Source organism: Drosophila hydei, unplaced genomic scaffold, assembly GCF_003285905.1.
Source record: "Drosophila hydei strain 15085-1641.00,03,60 unplaced genomic scaffold, DhydRS2 tig00000001-arrow-pilon, whole genome shotgun sequence".
Classification (NCBI taxonomy): domain Eukaryota; kingdom Metazoa; phylum Arthropoda; class Insecta; order Diptera; family Drosophilidae; genus Drosophila; species Drosophila hydei.
In genome coordinates, this window is record NW_022045643.1 from 15,634,017 (window position 1) to 15,649,511 (window position 15,495).

The 15,495-nt window shown below is 35.4% G+C and overlaps 4 protein-coding genes across 8 annotated transcripts; 3 read left to right on the forward strand and 1 right to left on the reverse strand.

The window, feature by feature from the left end:
* Positions 1 to 739: 739 nt before the first annotated feature.
* Positions 740 to 1,406, forward strand: LOC111593523 (gram-negative bacteria-binding protein 2). The gene is made up of 2 exons (XM_023306316.2): positions 740 to 1,081; positions 1,134 to 1,406. The coding sequence occupies exons 1-2, from the start codon at positions 857 to 859 to the stop codon at positions 1,341 to 1,343; spliced, it is 435 nt and encodes a 144-aa protein (XP_023162084.2). The 5' UTR covers positions 740 to 856; the 3' UTR covers positions 1,344 to 1,406.
* Positions 1,407 to 1,686: 280 nt separating this feature from the next.
* On the reverse strand, positions 1,687 to 5,168 carry LOC111593521 (gram-negative bacteria-binding protein 1). 2 transcript variants are annotated; one of them, XM_023306312.2, is made up of 4 exons: positions 4,723 to 5,165; positions 3,835 to 4,665; positions 3,454 to 3,770; positions 1,687 to 2,702 (listed from the first exon to the last, which is right to left on the reverse strand). In XM_023306312.2, the coding sequence occupies exons 1-4, from the start codon at positions 4,865 to 4,867 to the stop codon at positions 2,505 to 2,507; spliced, it is 1,491 nt and encodes a 496-aa protein (XP_023162080.2). In that variant the 5' UTR covers positions 4,868 to 5,165; the 3' UTR covers positions 1,687 to 2,504. The 2 variants fall into 2 exon arrangements, with proteins under 2 accessions (XP_023162080.2, XP_023162081.2); XM_023306313.2 differs by having other exon boundaries at positions 2,604 to 2,677; positions 4,723 to 5,168.
* A 1,505-nt stretch (positions 5,169 to 6,673) lies between these two features.
* On the forward strand, positions 6,674 to 8,930 carry LOC111593522 (gram-negative bacteria-binding protein 2). 2 transcript variants are annotated; one of them, XM_023306314.2, is made up of 4 exons: positions 6,674 to 7,040; positions 7,096 to 7,866; positions 7,933 to 7,989; positions 8,421 to 8,930. In XM_023306314.2, the coding sequence occupies exons 1-4, from the start codon at positions 6,905 to 6,907 to the stop codon at positions 8,876 to 8,878; spliced, it is 1,422 nt and encodes a 473-aa protein (XP_023162082.1). In that variant the 5' UTR covers positions 6,674 to 6,904; the 3' UTR covers positions 8,879 to 8,930. The 2 variants fall into 2 exon arrangements, with proteins under 2 accessions (XP_023162082.1, XP_023162083.1); XM_023306315.2 differs by lacking the exon at positions 8,421 to 8,930 and having other exon boundaries at positions 7,096 to 7,826.
* A 173-nt stretch (positions 8,931 to 9,103) lies between these two features.
* Positions 9,104 to 14,790, forward strand: LOC111593539 (probable serine/threonine-protein kinase DDB_G0282963). Of its 3 annotated transcripts, none has more exons than XM_023306343.2 (7): positions 9,104 to 9,395; positions 9,525 to 9,620; positions 9,702 to 9,802; positions 11,187 to 11,263; positions 11,710 to 14,136; positions 14,207 to 14,371; positions 14,430 to 14,790. In XM_023306343.2, exons 2-7 carry the CDS (start codon positions 9,574 to 9,576, stop codon positions 14,631 to 14,633), a joined length of 3,021 nt encoding a protein of 1,006 aa, XP_023162111.2. In that variant the 5' UTR covers positions 9,104 to 9,395; positions 9,525 to 9,573; the 3' UTR covers positions 14,634 to 14,790. The 3 variants fall into 3 exon arrangements, with proteins under 3 accessions (XP_023162111.2, XP_023162112.2, XP_023162114.2); XM_023306344.2 differs by having other exon boundaries at positions 9,104 to 9,333; XM_023306346.2 differs by having other exon boundaries at positions 9,104 to 9,310.
* The last annotated feature ends 705 nt before the right edge of the window (positions 14,791 to 15,495 follow it).

Consider the following 15,495-nt stretch of genomic DNA (forward strand, 5'->3'; position numbering starts at 1 on the left):
AACTCTTATCTATCTTAGTACAGTTGTTTTTGTACATCACTGTTGTCAGATTCTCTTATCGTTGAATTGTTTGTAGTCGTCTTCGTTTTGGTTTTTGTTTTATTTGCAAACAATTTTTAAAACAAAAAAATGTTATTTTTTATAGATTGACGAGAGCTTGCTTGCTTGTATGTTTTTATACCCTGATTCCATTAAAAATGGGAAATCAGGGTATAGTGGTTTTTTGCAAATGTATGTAACAGTCAGAAGGAGTGGCAGACCCCATAAAATATATATATTCTTGATCAGGACGACACGCCGAGTCGATTGAGCCCTGTCCGTCTGTCTGTCAGTCCGTCCGTCCGACTGTCCGTATGTCTGAACGCGTCGATCTCAGCATCTATAAGAGCTAGACTTGAATTTTTTCAAATATTCGATAACTATTCCCGTTTTCTGTTATCGAATAAAAACATGATCGAAGTATCCTTGAATTATCAGCAGCTACTTATCTTCAAATTTGCAACTGCTTGTGTAAGCAGCACAGTGGCGGTGTTGGTAGACGTGAGAACTCGATACAAAATATGGAAAATATTAAAAAACGCAAATCCAAATTGATGGGTTGAAAAAGTTTGTTCTAGATGTCTCATCTATGTGCTGTATGGTTCGTAGTAGAAGTCTATATTTTGCATAACTTTCGAAGGCTTCCAGCACTCTTACAACATTTTAATAATATTAATATTCCAATAATTGAAATATTTTAGATTTACTGCTGTATCCGAGTAGCGCTGAATTCGAATCGTTCACAATAAATGAGCCTCACATTCGCATCGCATTTGCTCGAGGTAATTTTCAGTTAATTGATAGCTCCGGCAACGCTATGGGAGGAAACATTCTTTTTGGTAGCGTGTTAAGTAATAATGGTGACTCGAGCACTCTATATGAAACTTTAAAGAGCACCAAACCGGGAGTGAGACATTATGGAGAAAGTTTTCATAACTATACATTAATACGACACAAAGATCGAATAATATATAAAGTAGATGAGGAAACTTATGGAAAAATTGACAATCCAGCGGTTTTGGCGGACATAAATAAATATGAGGTAAATTGACTTTCAAGAATCAAATGGTAACTAATAATCAAATCTATTGCAGCATTACATCGTATTGGGGTTAACTGCTGGAGGTTCGCTGAATTTTTTCAAAAAAGACATTTCGAACTCTGAACATATAAAATTTTTTACGTCACCCAAGGGTCCACAGATATTTGAGCAAAAGAAATCAATTATTAATAAAACCTGGACGCATCCCATGTTGGTCATAGAATATGTCCGTGTTTATACAACGCATTCCGACGAAATGTAGAGTTTTATGCGTTTTATATATTATGCATTTGTAGATTTATATTTATTTATATATTTGTCGAATTAGGGGTTTTAAATAAATGAAAAGATAAAAATAGTTTAATTAATCAGAAGCAAAAAACAATAATTTAAAATATTTTCAGAATTCATTAATACACAATAAAGGACATAGGTACACAAATAAACATCTTACAACCGAATTACTGTGAACAAATAAATGTTTGTATGTATATTGAAAGATTCTTACAATAATTACATTTATACATATTATATACATTATACATACATTACATATATATATATATATATATACAACACTATATAGTCAAATCGGGAAAAACTGTACACTGCCAGTATATTCCAAATGCTAGTCTCGCGTCATTACCAGCGACATAATTGACGTTCGCTGACAGACGGCCGGGCAGCAAGACGAACATTGCACAAAACCTATAAACTTCACCTTGTGAATGTATTTGTCTTTATTACTTAGAGTCTGAAAAACTTTGATAATTATAGCAGCATGGTACTTGAAATTGAAGGCATATATTTTTAACGTATTAAGATATTTTGGATAAACGTTTTAGGACCGTAGCTGGACACTTTACATTTTCTTGAGTAGTCAACCTGCGATTAAAACTATATATAACCTATTTGGGATATGGCAATTTGGGTAAAAATATATCTGGTACGTCAGTGACTGTTGAATATATTATTAAAAAGGCTTTATGGTAAAAGCTCTTTTGTTATTCCACTTTTTTGGAAAACGCATAAAAAAAATTCTTCGTATCCATTAGACTCTGGTATGTGTTGTCTCGCTGGTGTCAGCTCTATTCAGCCCCTTAATCTCGATGATGCAATGTCATATGAGACTGTACCGCATTTTCCAAATGTTTTGAGCTGCAATCAGTTGAAAGGATTATATGTAATTTAATGCTGTAATCCCTCCTGAGGAAGCTAGAATGTTTGCAACTCGAGAATTCTTATTTGTTTAAAAAATATCGCTTTAGTGTTTTAATTCTCTACATATGTATTTTTATAGGCTATTAACATTGCCAATGGAACAGAGTAATAGGAACCTATTTTGAATGCAGACAGGCATTGCTATAACTTAAACTGAGAATAATGGTTTTAATTTATATTATGATAGAAATAACATTATATATTAAATTGCATAAACTTTAACATAATCGACCAATAGCTTCGGTTGCTTCCATGTGGGTAACCATTGATCCTGGCTCTGCCAAAAATGAAGTTTAGCTTGTGGGTGTTTGTTGATCCAAGGCTTCTCAAAGGTAGAAGTGCGCAACTTATCCACAAAATCCCCGAATCCGCCTACTGAGAGGCCAAAAGTGATGTAAAACTAAGTTTACAGATTAAAATACATAATGATATTAAAAATATTTACGGTATAATATGTTTTAAGAAATGTTAATATTATAAAAATATTACTATTTAATTTCGATGCTATTGAAACCATACTTTAAATGTGACATATGTACACTCGGAAAGACCTGATATAACCAGAGACGTGTCAAGAGATTCAATAACATAATTTTAGTGGTGTACCCTTTTTAACTTTCTCTATAGACAGGTCTAAAAATTAAATAGTCCAATCATTTGAAGCGTGAAAAATTTTAGACAATTTTTAAGAATTTAGTACGTTTTTTACTCAGAACGCGTATAATAAAATTGGTGGCAGCTGTCGGGTTTCTATTTATCTTCATTGAGGTTAAAATTTTGTTATAACCTCATAAGAATACTGGACTATTTTCGAATTTTGGTTTCCATAAATAATGGAGCAGAAAGAATATCACACCATTTATGTGTTTCATACCAGTACAAGATGCTCAGAATGATCAAAAAAAACTAATTATAATATCCACAAAGATTTTAAACTGCCCCTTGTTAAAGAAGAAATACAACTATATGCAAAAAGATACATGAATAACCGCGACAAATATATGGAATAATCTCATTGGAGCCCAAGCCATCCGGTTATGTAATATATATTGTTAAAAAAATTGTTTATTGTCTAGTATAAGACAGATTGCAAATAAAAACAGGAAAAAATATGTATGTGTTTCTTGATTGGATTCATATATGTTACTTGCCATTCGATCAAAGGGCGCCATAGGACTTCCCCGACGCCAGCTAGGATTTAGGTTAGATTCCGCGAAACCCGTCAATAGTTCACCATACTCTTGACCATCAATTGAAAATCGCAAGCTTTGGCTGCTCCATGTAAGGCTGTATAAGTGAAAATCGTCGCCAAAATGTACACTGCGTCGCTGTTGAACCATAAAATCTTCGCGTTGAGAAGCTTCAGTCGAGAGTACGGCGCCGCCAAAAATAGTGCGACCATCGATGAGCTTACCATGTGGGAGACGTAGCTGTTGATTACCACGACTCATGGCCACACGCAATTGACCTATATAGTAGATAAAACTGAATATTAATTATATTCAAGAAACATATGAATATCACTAGCTCACCAGATTCATAGCCACTTTGACCATATGCCTCCATGAGCGGCTCTAACAGCAATAGCGGCACCAACCAATCGCCCTTGGGGAGTTTCGCGCGTATATCGATGCGGCCATATTTAAAGGCAAAAGATTCTTTGGTGCTCAACCGGGGAACCACAACTGGCGGCATAATATGTGGTCCACTTGTTAGCAGTACGCACTCCTTTTGCCTATTGTGTGTGCCTGTGCAGCGGTCAGATAAATCTAACTGAGCATTTGTTATGTGCAAATCAGGGCGATAACTGGACCACAGCTTTGGCTCGATGAGCAGTTGGCCGTCAAGAACACGTGCCTTTCCATCATACAACACAAATTCAGCATCGGTACTGTCAAGTGGGGCTCGCACATCGTGAAGCCAACGGCTCTCGTTTAATTGGTCGAAGTTCTCCTCGAAAATTAATTGACCTTTGCAAAGCGGATTAGTTGGTGGGGATGACATCACCGTTTCGCTCTTCGTACAAGACGTTGAAGGTGATTCCCTGTTAATTAAATTGCGTTTTTCTGTTGCTGATTCTGCTTTCAGATTAGGGTTCTTCAAGCAGTCCGTGGGCAAATTAACGCCATTTAGTTGACAAACCTGCAGCGGCTGACCTTGATCACGAAATATGGCGTTTCCATGTTGTACGCTAGTCCATATATAAAGCGTATCATGTGCCCTTAAATGGACTCGCTTAAAATCATATTTCCAAAGTGCATCCTGTGACTCTCGTACTTGAGCGCTAAACTCGCCTTCCTCAAAGCCCGTAAAATTTCGATTACGATTCACATTAAAAGCCACACTTTTAATGCCATGCTCGTCTTCAAAAATATTTGGCAGATAAACTGTAGGTTCATTCATTGAAGCAATATAATTACCTGGTATGGACACACGAAACCCGTTTACCAATGGGTCCACTTTAACAGCAGGCACCTTATACGACCAGATGCCTGCAATCGAACTGTAAAGCAGAATCAGCAGAACGAGCAGCTTATCTGTAAGTAATCTTTTAGGGGACTGCATTACTTTCAGTCTGTTCTCTCTTACGCCGCGTATAAAACTAAATCAAATGCTCGCAGACTGGTTATATACTCTGCTTGCATTGAAAGCGTGTATTCGAGGCATAATCGGTTAGCCAAAACACAAAATATGTCCGCTGATCATAATTAAATTTAGACCTGAACCGACATAAGTTTACTGATTTTGAACTAGATGGCCACTCATTTTTAACTGATCCCGCAAGAAAACATTTTTGCTTACTCTTAAATGCTGTCTAGAATGTACGGTTTTCTGTAAACACAACTACTAACACTAAATCTACAAACGAACAACATTCAAAATAACAGAGTTTCGCTTCGATTGATGCTCACGCTGTTGATGTTAAAACACGCTGTTAAAACACTCAGTGAGTTACGCACAGTGCTCTTTGTTTCGTTACATTTAATGTTAACTAGCAGTTCTTTTGTGACGTCACATTTTCGGATTTTTCTCTGCATCTCATCTAAAATTTGGCGGGCAGTTAAGGAGAACTATGGAACAGCTTTTCGTAACCTAACAGTCTTTTAACAGCGAATTAGCGCTTTTTGAATACTATAAATACTATATTAAAATGAATTGAAACAAATCTAGTTATACCCTAAAACCATTAAAAAAGATAAATTGGGGCATAATGGCTTTGTTAAATGTATAAAACAGGCAGAAAGCCCTCCGTCCAACTATCCGTTTGTTTCAACGCATCTGTCGTCTTTCTGTCCGTCCGTGTACTTGTGTATATATGATTGGAATATCAGCTCTTTGTAAAGTTTAGGGCATCTCCTATTCGAGCAGTTTCGACTATAACACCCTAACACAACTATACCCTAACCCCATTGAGATGGAGGAGGCGTAGCTGACCCCAAGAAGTATATATATTCTCCGTCTGTCTGTCCGTATGTATGAATGCATCGATCTCAGAGCCTATAAAAGCTAAAGGTTTGAATTCTGCGTCTGTAGCATGCCCTTATCCAGTTTGAATCAAACATTTAATAACTATTTATGTTTTAATGTAATCTATTGAAAACGTTAATACATTTTTTTTCTATCTTTGGAACAAAAGTCTTATAATTTTGCATGTATTTTATTTATTTTATTTGTTAAAATTTGTGTTTTGTTAGAGTTCTAAAGTAAAGTTGTAAGTATAAATGTGTGCATTTGTTTCTGTTTAAAAATTCGCACTTGTGATTGAATTATCAGGTACTACTTAAGTTTTGGATTTGCCCCTTTACTTCTTAATATTGAACTTCGATGACGGTTGCGGTATTGTGTGTTGTTGACGATGAATGTGTTCGATACCCGCCAAAGGCAAAACATTTTTAAGTTAATTAAGGTTTTTGAAAAAATTCTTGTTGATTGTGAAGATGCGAGCGTTTCTTTATTTTCCTGTTATTTTTTTTTGTTTGATTCTGAACGCGCGAGTTTAATAATTTAGATATATGTATGTTTAATACAAGTTATGCAGTGTATTTGTAAACGCAAATTCGACAGGGTTTATGGTATCTGTTAGTCACACACCCTCCACTAAAGCTTTCATACTTGTTTGTTAACAACAATAGTATATGCTTAACATATGTAATAAATTTTTTTGTGGTATACTACTAGTAAATATAATACAAGTCGTTTTTTAAGAGTATAAATTAGAAAGATCAACATTTTTATATATATTTATGTAGCCCATCATATTGTCAGTATAGCTGTTAACAATGATTAAATATTCAATAATTGAATTAATATAATATAATTTATAAAACAAGTAAACATCGATTACGTAAAACGAATAACATTAACTAGAAATCATGTACATCGTCATTGACAGAAAAGTGCTAGAATATTTGAAGTGAATTTTTAATATGCAATTCTCAAGCAAAGCTTAGTTCGAATCAGTAGTGATGGAGCTTTGAATCTATCAAGTATCCATTGAATGCAACTCAACCGGTTTGCAACATCTTACGCGTCAAATTTTATAGAAAAATACCCAATACACAAATCGAGTAATATTGGCATTAGGATTAGCTTTATTCCGTCATGGCCTATAAGTTTTTACTAAATTTCAAACTGACCCTTCTGATAATACTGATAGGCAAAGAAAATATTGCATATAAAATACCCAGCGTGGAAATAGAAATATTCAAAGAACGTGGTTTTAAAATTTCCATACCAGGTAAGTGTGTGGGCTGTCTATAATAGCAATATTAACGATAATATTAAACCCATAGATGATCCCGGCATCCAACGAATCTTTTTTATGATGATAGCTGATGAAAGCTGCCCAGCGTTAATGGACTACATAACTCAAGCTACTAATGACAGTTGGAGCAGCACACAACACATCAGCTTGCAAAACAACGACAAGCTGCAAGTTTCAGTGTTGGTGCAGTACAATGACCATATCTATGAGAAGAGCGAGACATTGGTGGTACTCAACACTCGCTTGCTAAATGTCCAACAGAGCAGTACTCGCAATATCATTACAAAGAACATCAATCGCAACAACGGGAGCGAGTGCCAGCTGTATCTATCTTCAGACCAAAGACTGTCCAAGCAATGTAAGCCTACCAGCAGCATTGTGAATAGTGGAAGTACTAGTCAAGGTATCTGCCAGGGTGCGCTTCTTTTTGAGGATAACTTTAGCGAAGCACAACTGAATACCAGCGTTTGGATGTATGACATACGTCAGCGTATGTACCATGTAGAAGAGGAACTAGTAGCATTCGAAGATTCGCCGCAAATTTCGTATTTGCGGGAGGGACATCTACACATTGTGCCGACGGTGGCCAGTGAGGTGACAGAGGGAGCTTACCAGCTAGGTGATCGCTGTACGGCAATTGAGAGTCGTCAGCTGGAGTGCAGCATTTCCAAAGGCAGTTTCCATAAGATAAAACCACCTGTCTATTCAGCTCAGTTGCACACACGTGAGAGTTTCAACTTTAAATATGGAAAAATTGTGGTGCGTGCTAAGCTTCCAAAAGGAGATTGGTTATTTCCATGTAAATAGTTTAAATTATGTTAAGAAACCTCCTGATAAATTAAAAATATTTAATGCAACTTCACAGATATGATGTTACAGCCAGTCTCAACACATGCAGAAACCCACTATGCCAACCAGCTTCGTAAGTACGAGAATATTGTCTTTTATCACGAAATATACAACATAAACATGGGAAATCTAAAATATCTTTAAACGCATATTTGATCATTAGGTTCTACCAATAATTATACAACTTTACAGTTTCACACATACATATGTTAAAAGCTGTGTGTGCGCAATGCGCAACGCATTCGAACGCTTTCCACAAAAAATAATTAATATATATATGTACATATGTATATATATAATATATATATATCAAAGATAAGAGAGCGTAAGGAAAAGTTAGTGCTTGCATCAATATTTGCTTAAATAAGTTCGAATGAGCTACTTGCTACGTTCAGTTTACCGAACGTATCATATCAGCATTATTTCTTTTTTCCTTATTCTCTATAAATTTTGTTTAGTTAAATTGAAAAAAAAAAATAAGTAATTAAAACTCATATATTTTAGGGATTGCCTATGCTCGTGGCAATGATTATTTGCGAAACACTCAGAACGATGATATATCGGGTCATAGATTATATGGCGGTATCATTGTTTGGCATGATGAACGTGCCGTACAAATTCTAAAAAATCGACTAAGTACAAAGCACTACGGTGATGATTTTCATAATTATACAATGATCTGGCGGAGAGACAAGCTTACACTTTTGGTGGACAATGACATTTACGGAGAGATCAAGGATGGTTTGCAATTTTTTAATGAGAAGTGTTTCATCATATTTGGCGTTACAGTTGGTGGGTTTCTCAATTTCGATGACAGCATACTAATGAACGATGTAAAGCCGTACAAAAATAAACACCCCAGGGCTGCTTTCTCGTTTTGGCATAATCGAAATACTTGGGCATCCACATGGGGAAAAGACAGTGCGATGATTATCGACTATGTGCGCGTTTATGCAGATTAGACACCTCTACAAACATATAATTTAAAAATAAATAGAACATTACGCTTGTTTGCAACACATTCTTTATATTTATGATATTTTATGCAACTATAAGAGTTTGTGTACATTTATTATTATGTATATGATTTATTATTATTTATTTATTATTTGCTTACAATTGTATTGAGTAATATCAATTATAAGTTTTCGGATCTTAAAATACTTTTTAAATAGTCCTAGCTGTAAGCTTACAGATGTTTATATAAATATACACTTCAACTTTACCTTTCACTTATATATATGAGGACCGGGTAAGCGATGAATAATAAACTGATCAATCCATACCTTACTGGTTCGATTAAACGGAACCGCAATAAAATGCAGCCCTGCTTTTTGCTGTTTTCGTCTGCCTTGATGTTTCGTTAAAGGTTGTCTGCGCGCTGCTTTGTACGGGTATCTATTTATTTAATAGAACGGTGAATTCAATAGAATATAATATCACATTAAAAATATTGTTAACATATGGTAGAATAAAAGAGTACGTTAATGCATACAATACACCTTAATTGGATGCACTTGTTTTTGTGTTGTTTGGTTGCATAGCGAAACTAAAACTGATCCAATTTGCTAGATCCCGCGAGAGAATAAATGTTTCTCGTGCTTCCAGGTCATACTATAGTATAAGCCATAAGAAAATAACTTCACTTCAGCAGGACATGGATATATTGGACATTGACGAAGCATTAAAAGATGATTCATACATGTATGTAGCAGCATTTTTATTTGCATCTGCGGTTGGTTTATATACAAAAATACTTACGGCCCTTTTTCATCAATATTTTAGTTTTCTGGCAGATAAAACCCACGATGATATATCGAATATTCTTCACCAATGGAAAACTAATAATCAACAGCAGTCGCATTTGCAGCCGACTAATGAAGAATGTACGTATATATATCATACATATATGTATGTATGTAATATATGTCAACCATGGGTCATATGAACAGAGGCACATATATCTAGATACAGGCCGACCATATTTAGTAGTGCAATGGAGCTTAATGTTAACAGATCGACAGCTACGAATATGTTGAGTATGCTTTAATAATGGATGTAGGCGGGCAGCCCTTTTAATGTGTTGTATATGTATACATATAATCAAAACACAATTAAGTAATGCAACTACTATGTGTGGTTTTATAATATCCATGGTTTACAATGATATTAATCACTAAATACGAGTTGGCTTGTTCTATCCTTGTCTATATGGATTTTATGTAGTGTGTGTGACATAAGAAAAGGCAGCAGCTGCACTTGCTGATGTGAACATTTCTTGGTATGGTCATCTAAAGAAGAAAACACACTCAGAGCAGCTCGACTTCACTAAAATACTTTTACTATGTTAGTTTAGGTACGGTATCGAAAAGTATTTTATGTATATTTTGTTATATGATTTAGAATATGTTTACAAGCGAAAAATGCTTGTTTGTAAAAAAATATGAAAATACTATAAGAAATTAAAAATGAAGGGAGATTAGTCAACACCATTTATTTGTGAATTTGAATTACATCATTTATTGTTTATAAAGGGTCTGCCTTTAAGATAGCATATCGAAGTTCACATAATGAGCGTTTTTTAAATACTTCGGACGTCACGTCGTGAGTTACTCATATTATTGATATAATTATGAATTACGGATGACCCACGAATGTATTAGCCCCATAACGCACGACAGTATATCTCTTTATCGTGTTTTTATTCCGAACTGAGTTTAAAAGTAAACTAAATGCCTTACACGTATTTATAATATTATAACAATTACTGCATTTGATACCCGAAAAGATAATATGTCTGCGCTTCATCTGCTATAATCTATAATCCAATCTAATTTAATCCACAAATTTACGGCCAACAATTTCGCACTGGTGTTTCTAAATTTAATTACAATGTATTTAATGATATTAGACGTGAATTTGAGGTCTTAATTTATTGTACTACGCAAGAAATGTTCCTAAAGATAAGTTGCAACATTTACAAGAATGTCAGTGTTGATGGCACTGAGAACAATAATCATTATTATTATCATTTGTAGTTAGTTATCATTAGTTTAGTTCATTTATGTTCAGACGATGGTATTGTTGAATACCAATGAAGATGACCTCTTAGCACTAAGCGACCTTTAAGTTTCTTCTACACTTCTATAGATGTCAAGAAAAGCTTTGTAGATAGATAGATAAACACCCAGACATATCTTTCATTTTACTCATTTATTGATATATTTAATGAAAATATTTAATGTAATTATGTATATATTATATATCAAGCATACAAACATAATTCAAAAACATTCACGAGGCCCAAACGAAAATCACAAGTGACCGAAAATCTGGAGACTCAATATGTAAGTGAACATGATTTTTTTAAATTATTATTAGAAAGACGGGTTATCTTCGGAATAAAGAATAACAGGTTTATTTCTTAACGAACATTTTTACTTTTTATTACGGATTGTGACTAATCAGATAAGCTGTAGCACATTTTTTTATATTTAACTACTAATCATACAACATACAAGCCAGACTTTCACAATAAGCACACACACGGACGAAGACTTTTAAGTGTGTAAAACACCTTTGCCCAACAAACTTTAATTTTGTGAAATTTTGCTTGCCAGTTGATCAATGATTTTATATTATCTATTGATAGGAATGGCTTCCAATTGCTTAGTAAAGACTTAAGTCACGATTTTATTATGATGATTATTATATTTGCATATAATTTAATTTGTAATTAATTTTAGAGTATCTAAAATTACCTTTAGTAACGCGATTGAAATTTGTTATGCAGCCACAACCAACAAATGTCTCCACATCAGTAACAAATTCAGGATCGCCGATGCTTAGTTTGGAAATTGGAGGACTTGTGACAAACATGAATAAATCGTTTCTGCAGGACACGTCGCCACCATCGTCTATATGCACATCAATGAACAACGGATGCATGAATAATTCGCTTATCAGCTCCGCTGACTTTACAAATCTGAACTTTTTACAATCGATTCAAAGTCTGGAACCAAGTCAGACCAGAACGTCAACGCTATCCAATGATATGGGATACGCTCTCAGTGATATGATTAGGGATCGTAAAGTTCTGGAATCGCTTAGCATGTCCGGTGATGGTACACTAATTAAAGATTCGCATATTGGCCAGATTGATGACATTTCACTGACGCCACTAAGCAAAACAGCATCCGGTTGCAGCACTATGGATAATAGCACCGAAAGTGTGTCTGCACCAAATGAAATGCAATTACAGTTACAATTACACACCCACAGTAAGGGTCAGAATCATTTGTGTGCGACAATGATGTTGAGTGAGGAATTGATAGGTGATACAACATTTAGTCTGGTCGATAGTTTGACTACACGTACAACTATAGAATCGCCGAGTGAATTGGAGACAAATACTACGTTTAAACGGCCTACTGCGGTGCTAAATGAAACACAGCTGCTTGCGGGGCGACAGGTGAACAGCACTTTTACCGAAGGATGTCTTACGCCCGAGGCAGCTCGTTGCGATACGCCTGAGAATATTGAGACGAAATTGTCATTAATTCAGATGCAATCTACACCCCTGACAACTGTAAACACCCGTTCTCAATATAACAAAAGTAATAATAATAATAATAATAATAATAATAACAACAATAATAATAATAATAATAATAATAATAAGAGCAACACTAAGGTGCTTAGCTATACGCCTACACTGAGAAGCCGAGATGAAATAGTAAACATATCTCCTATTGTAAGCAGTAAAATGCCTCAAAAAAGCTACAATAATCAGCAAAAGTTAAACCATACCTATGAGCCACCAACGGAAATATTAAGCGGTCTTCAACTCAGAGGGGCGCCTGATAGTTTTAATAGTCAAAAGTTTGTGCATGATACAATGCAGTTATTGGAGCAAATCGAACAACCAGTCTTGGATGCAACCTACGACAAGTCTGATGAATATTTCCAGATGCAGTGCGTCTTGGATTTAGCCGAGGCAGAAGTGGAGCTGCTTGCTCAGCAAGGTGATGAAGAGCAGTTTGAATATATGCTCGATGAGCTTGGAAAAGTAAATACTCCCAACGCAGAGCAGCTAAAAATGCAAAAATCATTGGATAGTATTAAACGTCGCTTTCAGAAAGATGAAGATCATCCTTTTCAAGCTGAGCAGCAACAACAGCAACAGATAGTGAATTTGGCACAAGTGACGCCCCCATCATCAAAGTCGCATTTAATGTATAGTCCAAATCAAAGTCATAGCCAATCTTCCAGCAGCAATGAACGTTTGCTTAGCCGTCGTAGTCGCCTCTATGACGATGTTAAGTTAAATGCAATGCATGACAGTGATACCAGCAGCGCTAGTTGCAATTCCACATCTTTTATTGTTCATCGACGCGAGGAGCCGGCAAACACATCGGAGATATGCATACCACTAAGTGAGACTGAGAAGCACGTGCCGGTTGGGGAAGTGGGGCAAAACCAGATGACAATAGAATGTGAATCAGATAACTATAAGATAACTGAGCGTCGCAATAGAGATCGCGAGCGTTTTAAGACCATTAAAATAAGTAAGGAAATGCGCGCACCTGACGAGCAGCAAGGACACATTATTGTGCCCTGTATTGATGATGAAGATTCTCAGGTTCAGTCATTGGATTCAGCTAAAACAGAGGATCGAGAACAAACATCTCAAAAACGGCTTTCGCGACTTGATCAAAAATATGGAAACATAAACGGCTCAGATAACGATGCCACTGGAGTCAAAAATTACTTGACATACAAAAAGCCAAAAGAGAAAAGCTCACTAATGCAACAACAGCGAACGAATGCGGATCCCTTGGCATCCGAATGTGGACAGATTGCGCGACCTCAGCCACGATCGCTATCTCGGCCGCGCTACATTAGTGGTTTGCAAAAGGTCAGTACTGTGGGCAAAGCAACATCTGCTGGCACTGGTCTGAACGCTGCATCATCTGCAACCTCAAGGGCAACAGCGTCGAAAACAGTTCCAAAAACCGGTGATTTAGGAGGGCTAAAAAGTCCGATGGGAATAAAGTCCAAGTCATTTCATAACCTGTCCTCTAACATTAGCAGCTCAATGGGTACTGGTGGAACTGTAGAGGTGTTGGCACCTCGGCAGAGTATAGGTGGTGCCCTGAGAACACCCAGCATCCAAGTCAGCAAGCTGTCAAATGTATTTCGAGCAGCACAACAGAACGAGGTATGCATCAAAAGAAAATGTAATATCTCAAGACAAGAAAAGTAAAATCTAAAATAATATCAATCAATAGGATGAAACTTCCGTATTCAAAGTGCCCAAGTTTGTCGGCACTTTACGTGCACCAACGACAGCTGGAGGTTCAAGCAAGCGAGCTGCGGGAAATGGACTGGCGCGCCCCTCATCCGGCTATTATAGCCTAAGTATGAGAGGAGGTGGTGATTCTGAAACACCTGAGGTGAATGAGAAACTAATATTTAAAAAAAATCCTTAGTGTTACTATATTTACATTACAGAGCCTCTCTTCTGCATCCTCACGTGGGAGTCTGTATGACAAGGATACGAAACAAAGTGAAGCGTTTGAAACACAGGCACTAGGTTTGAAGTTGACACAAGTGACAACAGGTGCATCGGGCATTCCAAAGCCGTCAGGTCTTCGACAACCAACACAAATGAAACGCAGTGGGTTACCGCGACCGTCTAGCATTTTAAGGCGTTGACCTAAATGAAAACCGAGAATCACATTTGCGACCAAACCGAAAACCCCTTTAGAGCTTTGTTTATATGATGACATGCATATTATTTCCCGTGCCTTTTTTCGCTACCGCCTCTTACTCACTGTCAATATCAAATTTGTTGCTGTAATACCCATTCTACTATAGTTTTTGCATTTATTTATTAGATTGATCAATTAGAATTTCCATTTATTTGAAAGCAAAGTCTACATGTATATTTAAAAAAAAAACACAAATTTACAACACACTATGCCTTAAACGATAAACGGAGTCATCTCCAGATATATTATAGTAATGAAATGAAAACTATTACTGTATATTTTTGTAAAAGATACAAACAATTTAGATATAACATTATTTGATGTAATTGTGTGCTGCAAATAAAAAATCGAATAATAAAATTATATATATATATGAAATATATATATATATATATATATATATATATATATATATATATATATATATATATTTATATATATATATATATATATATTATTTATAATGATATTAATTACTGAACTACTATTAAAAACCAATCAATGTAGCCACACCCTGCTCAGTGGCTAAATCACGAAAAAAATATAATGCATAAGAACTTATTAAAAAACCTGTTTGCTATAATAAACACTATCTAAATCACAATTTTCGATATGTTGATATTGTATCCATTATATAAACACCATTAAATTTTTTACCGATTTTGTTTCAATAACAAAGCATTCACCCTATTTTACGACTAATGTCTACGAAAACGTAATATAATATAGGATTCCATATTGTTCATTTTAATTTACATCAATGATAGAAATCTATTCAAGTATGAGATTTTGGTCTGAAAAACTAA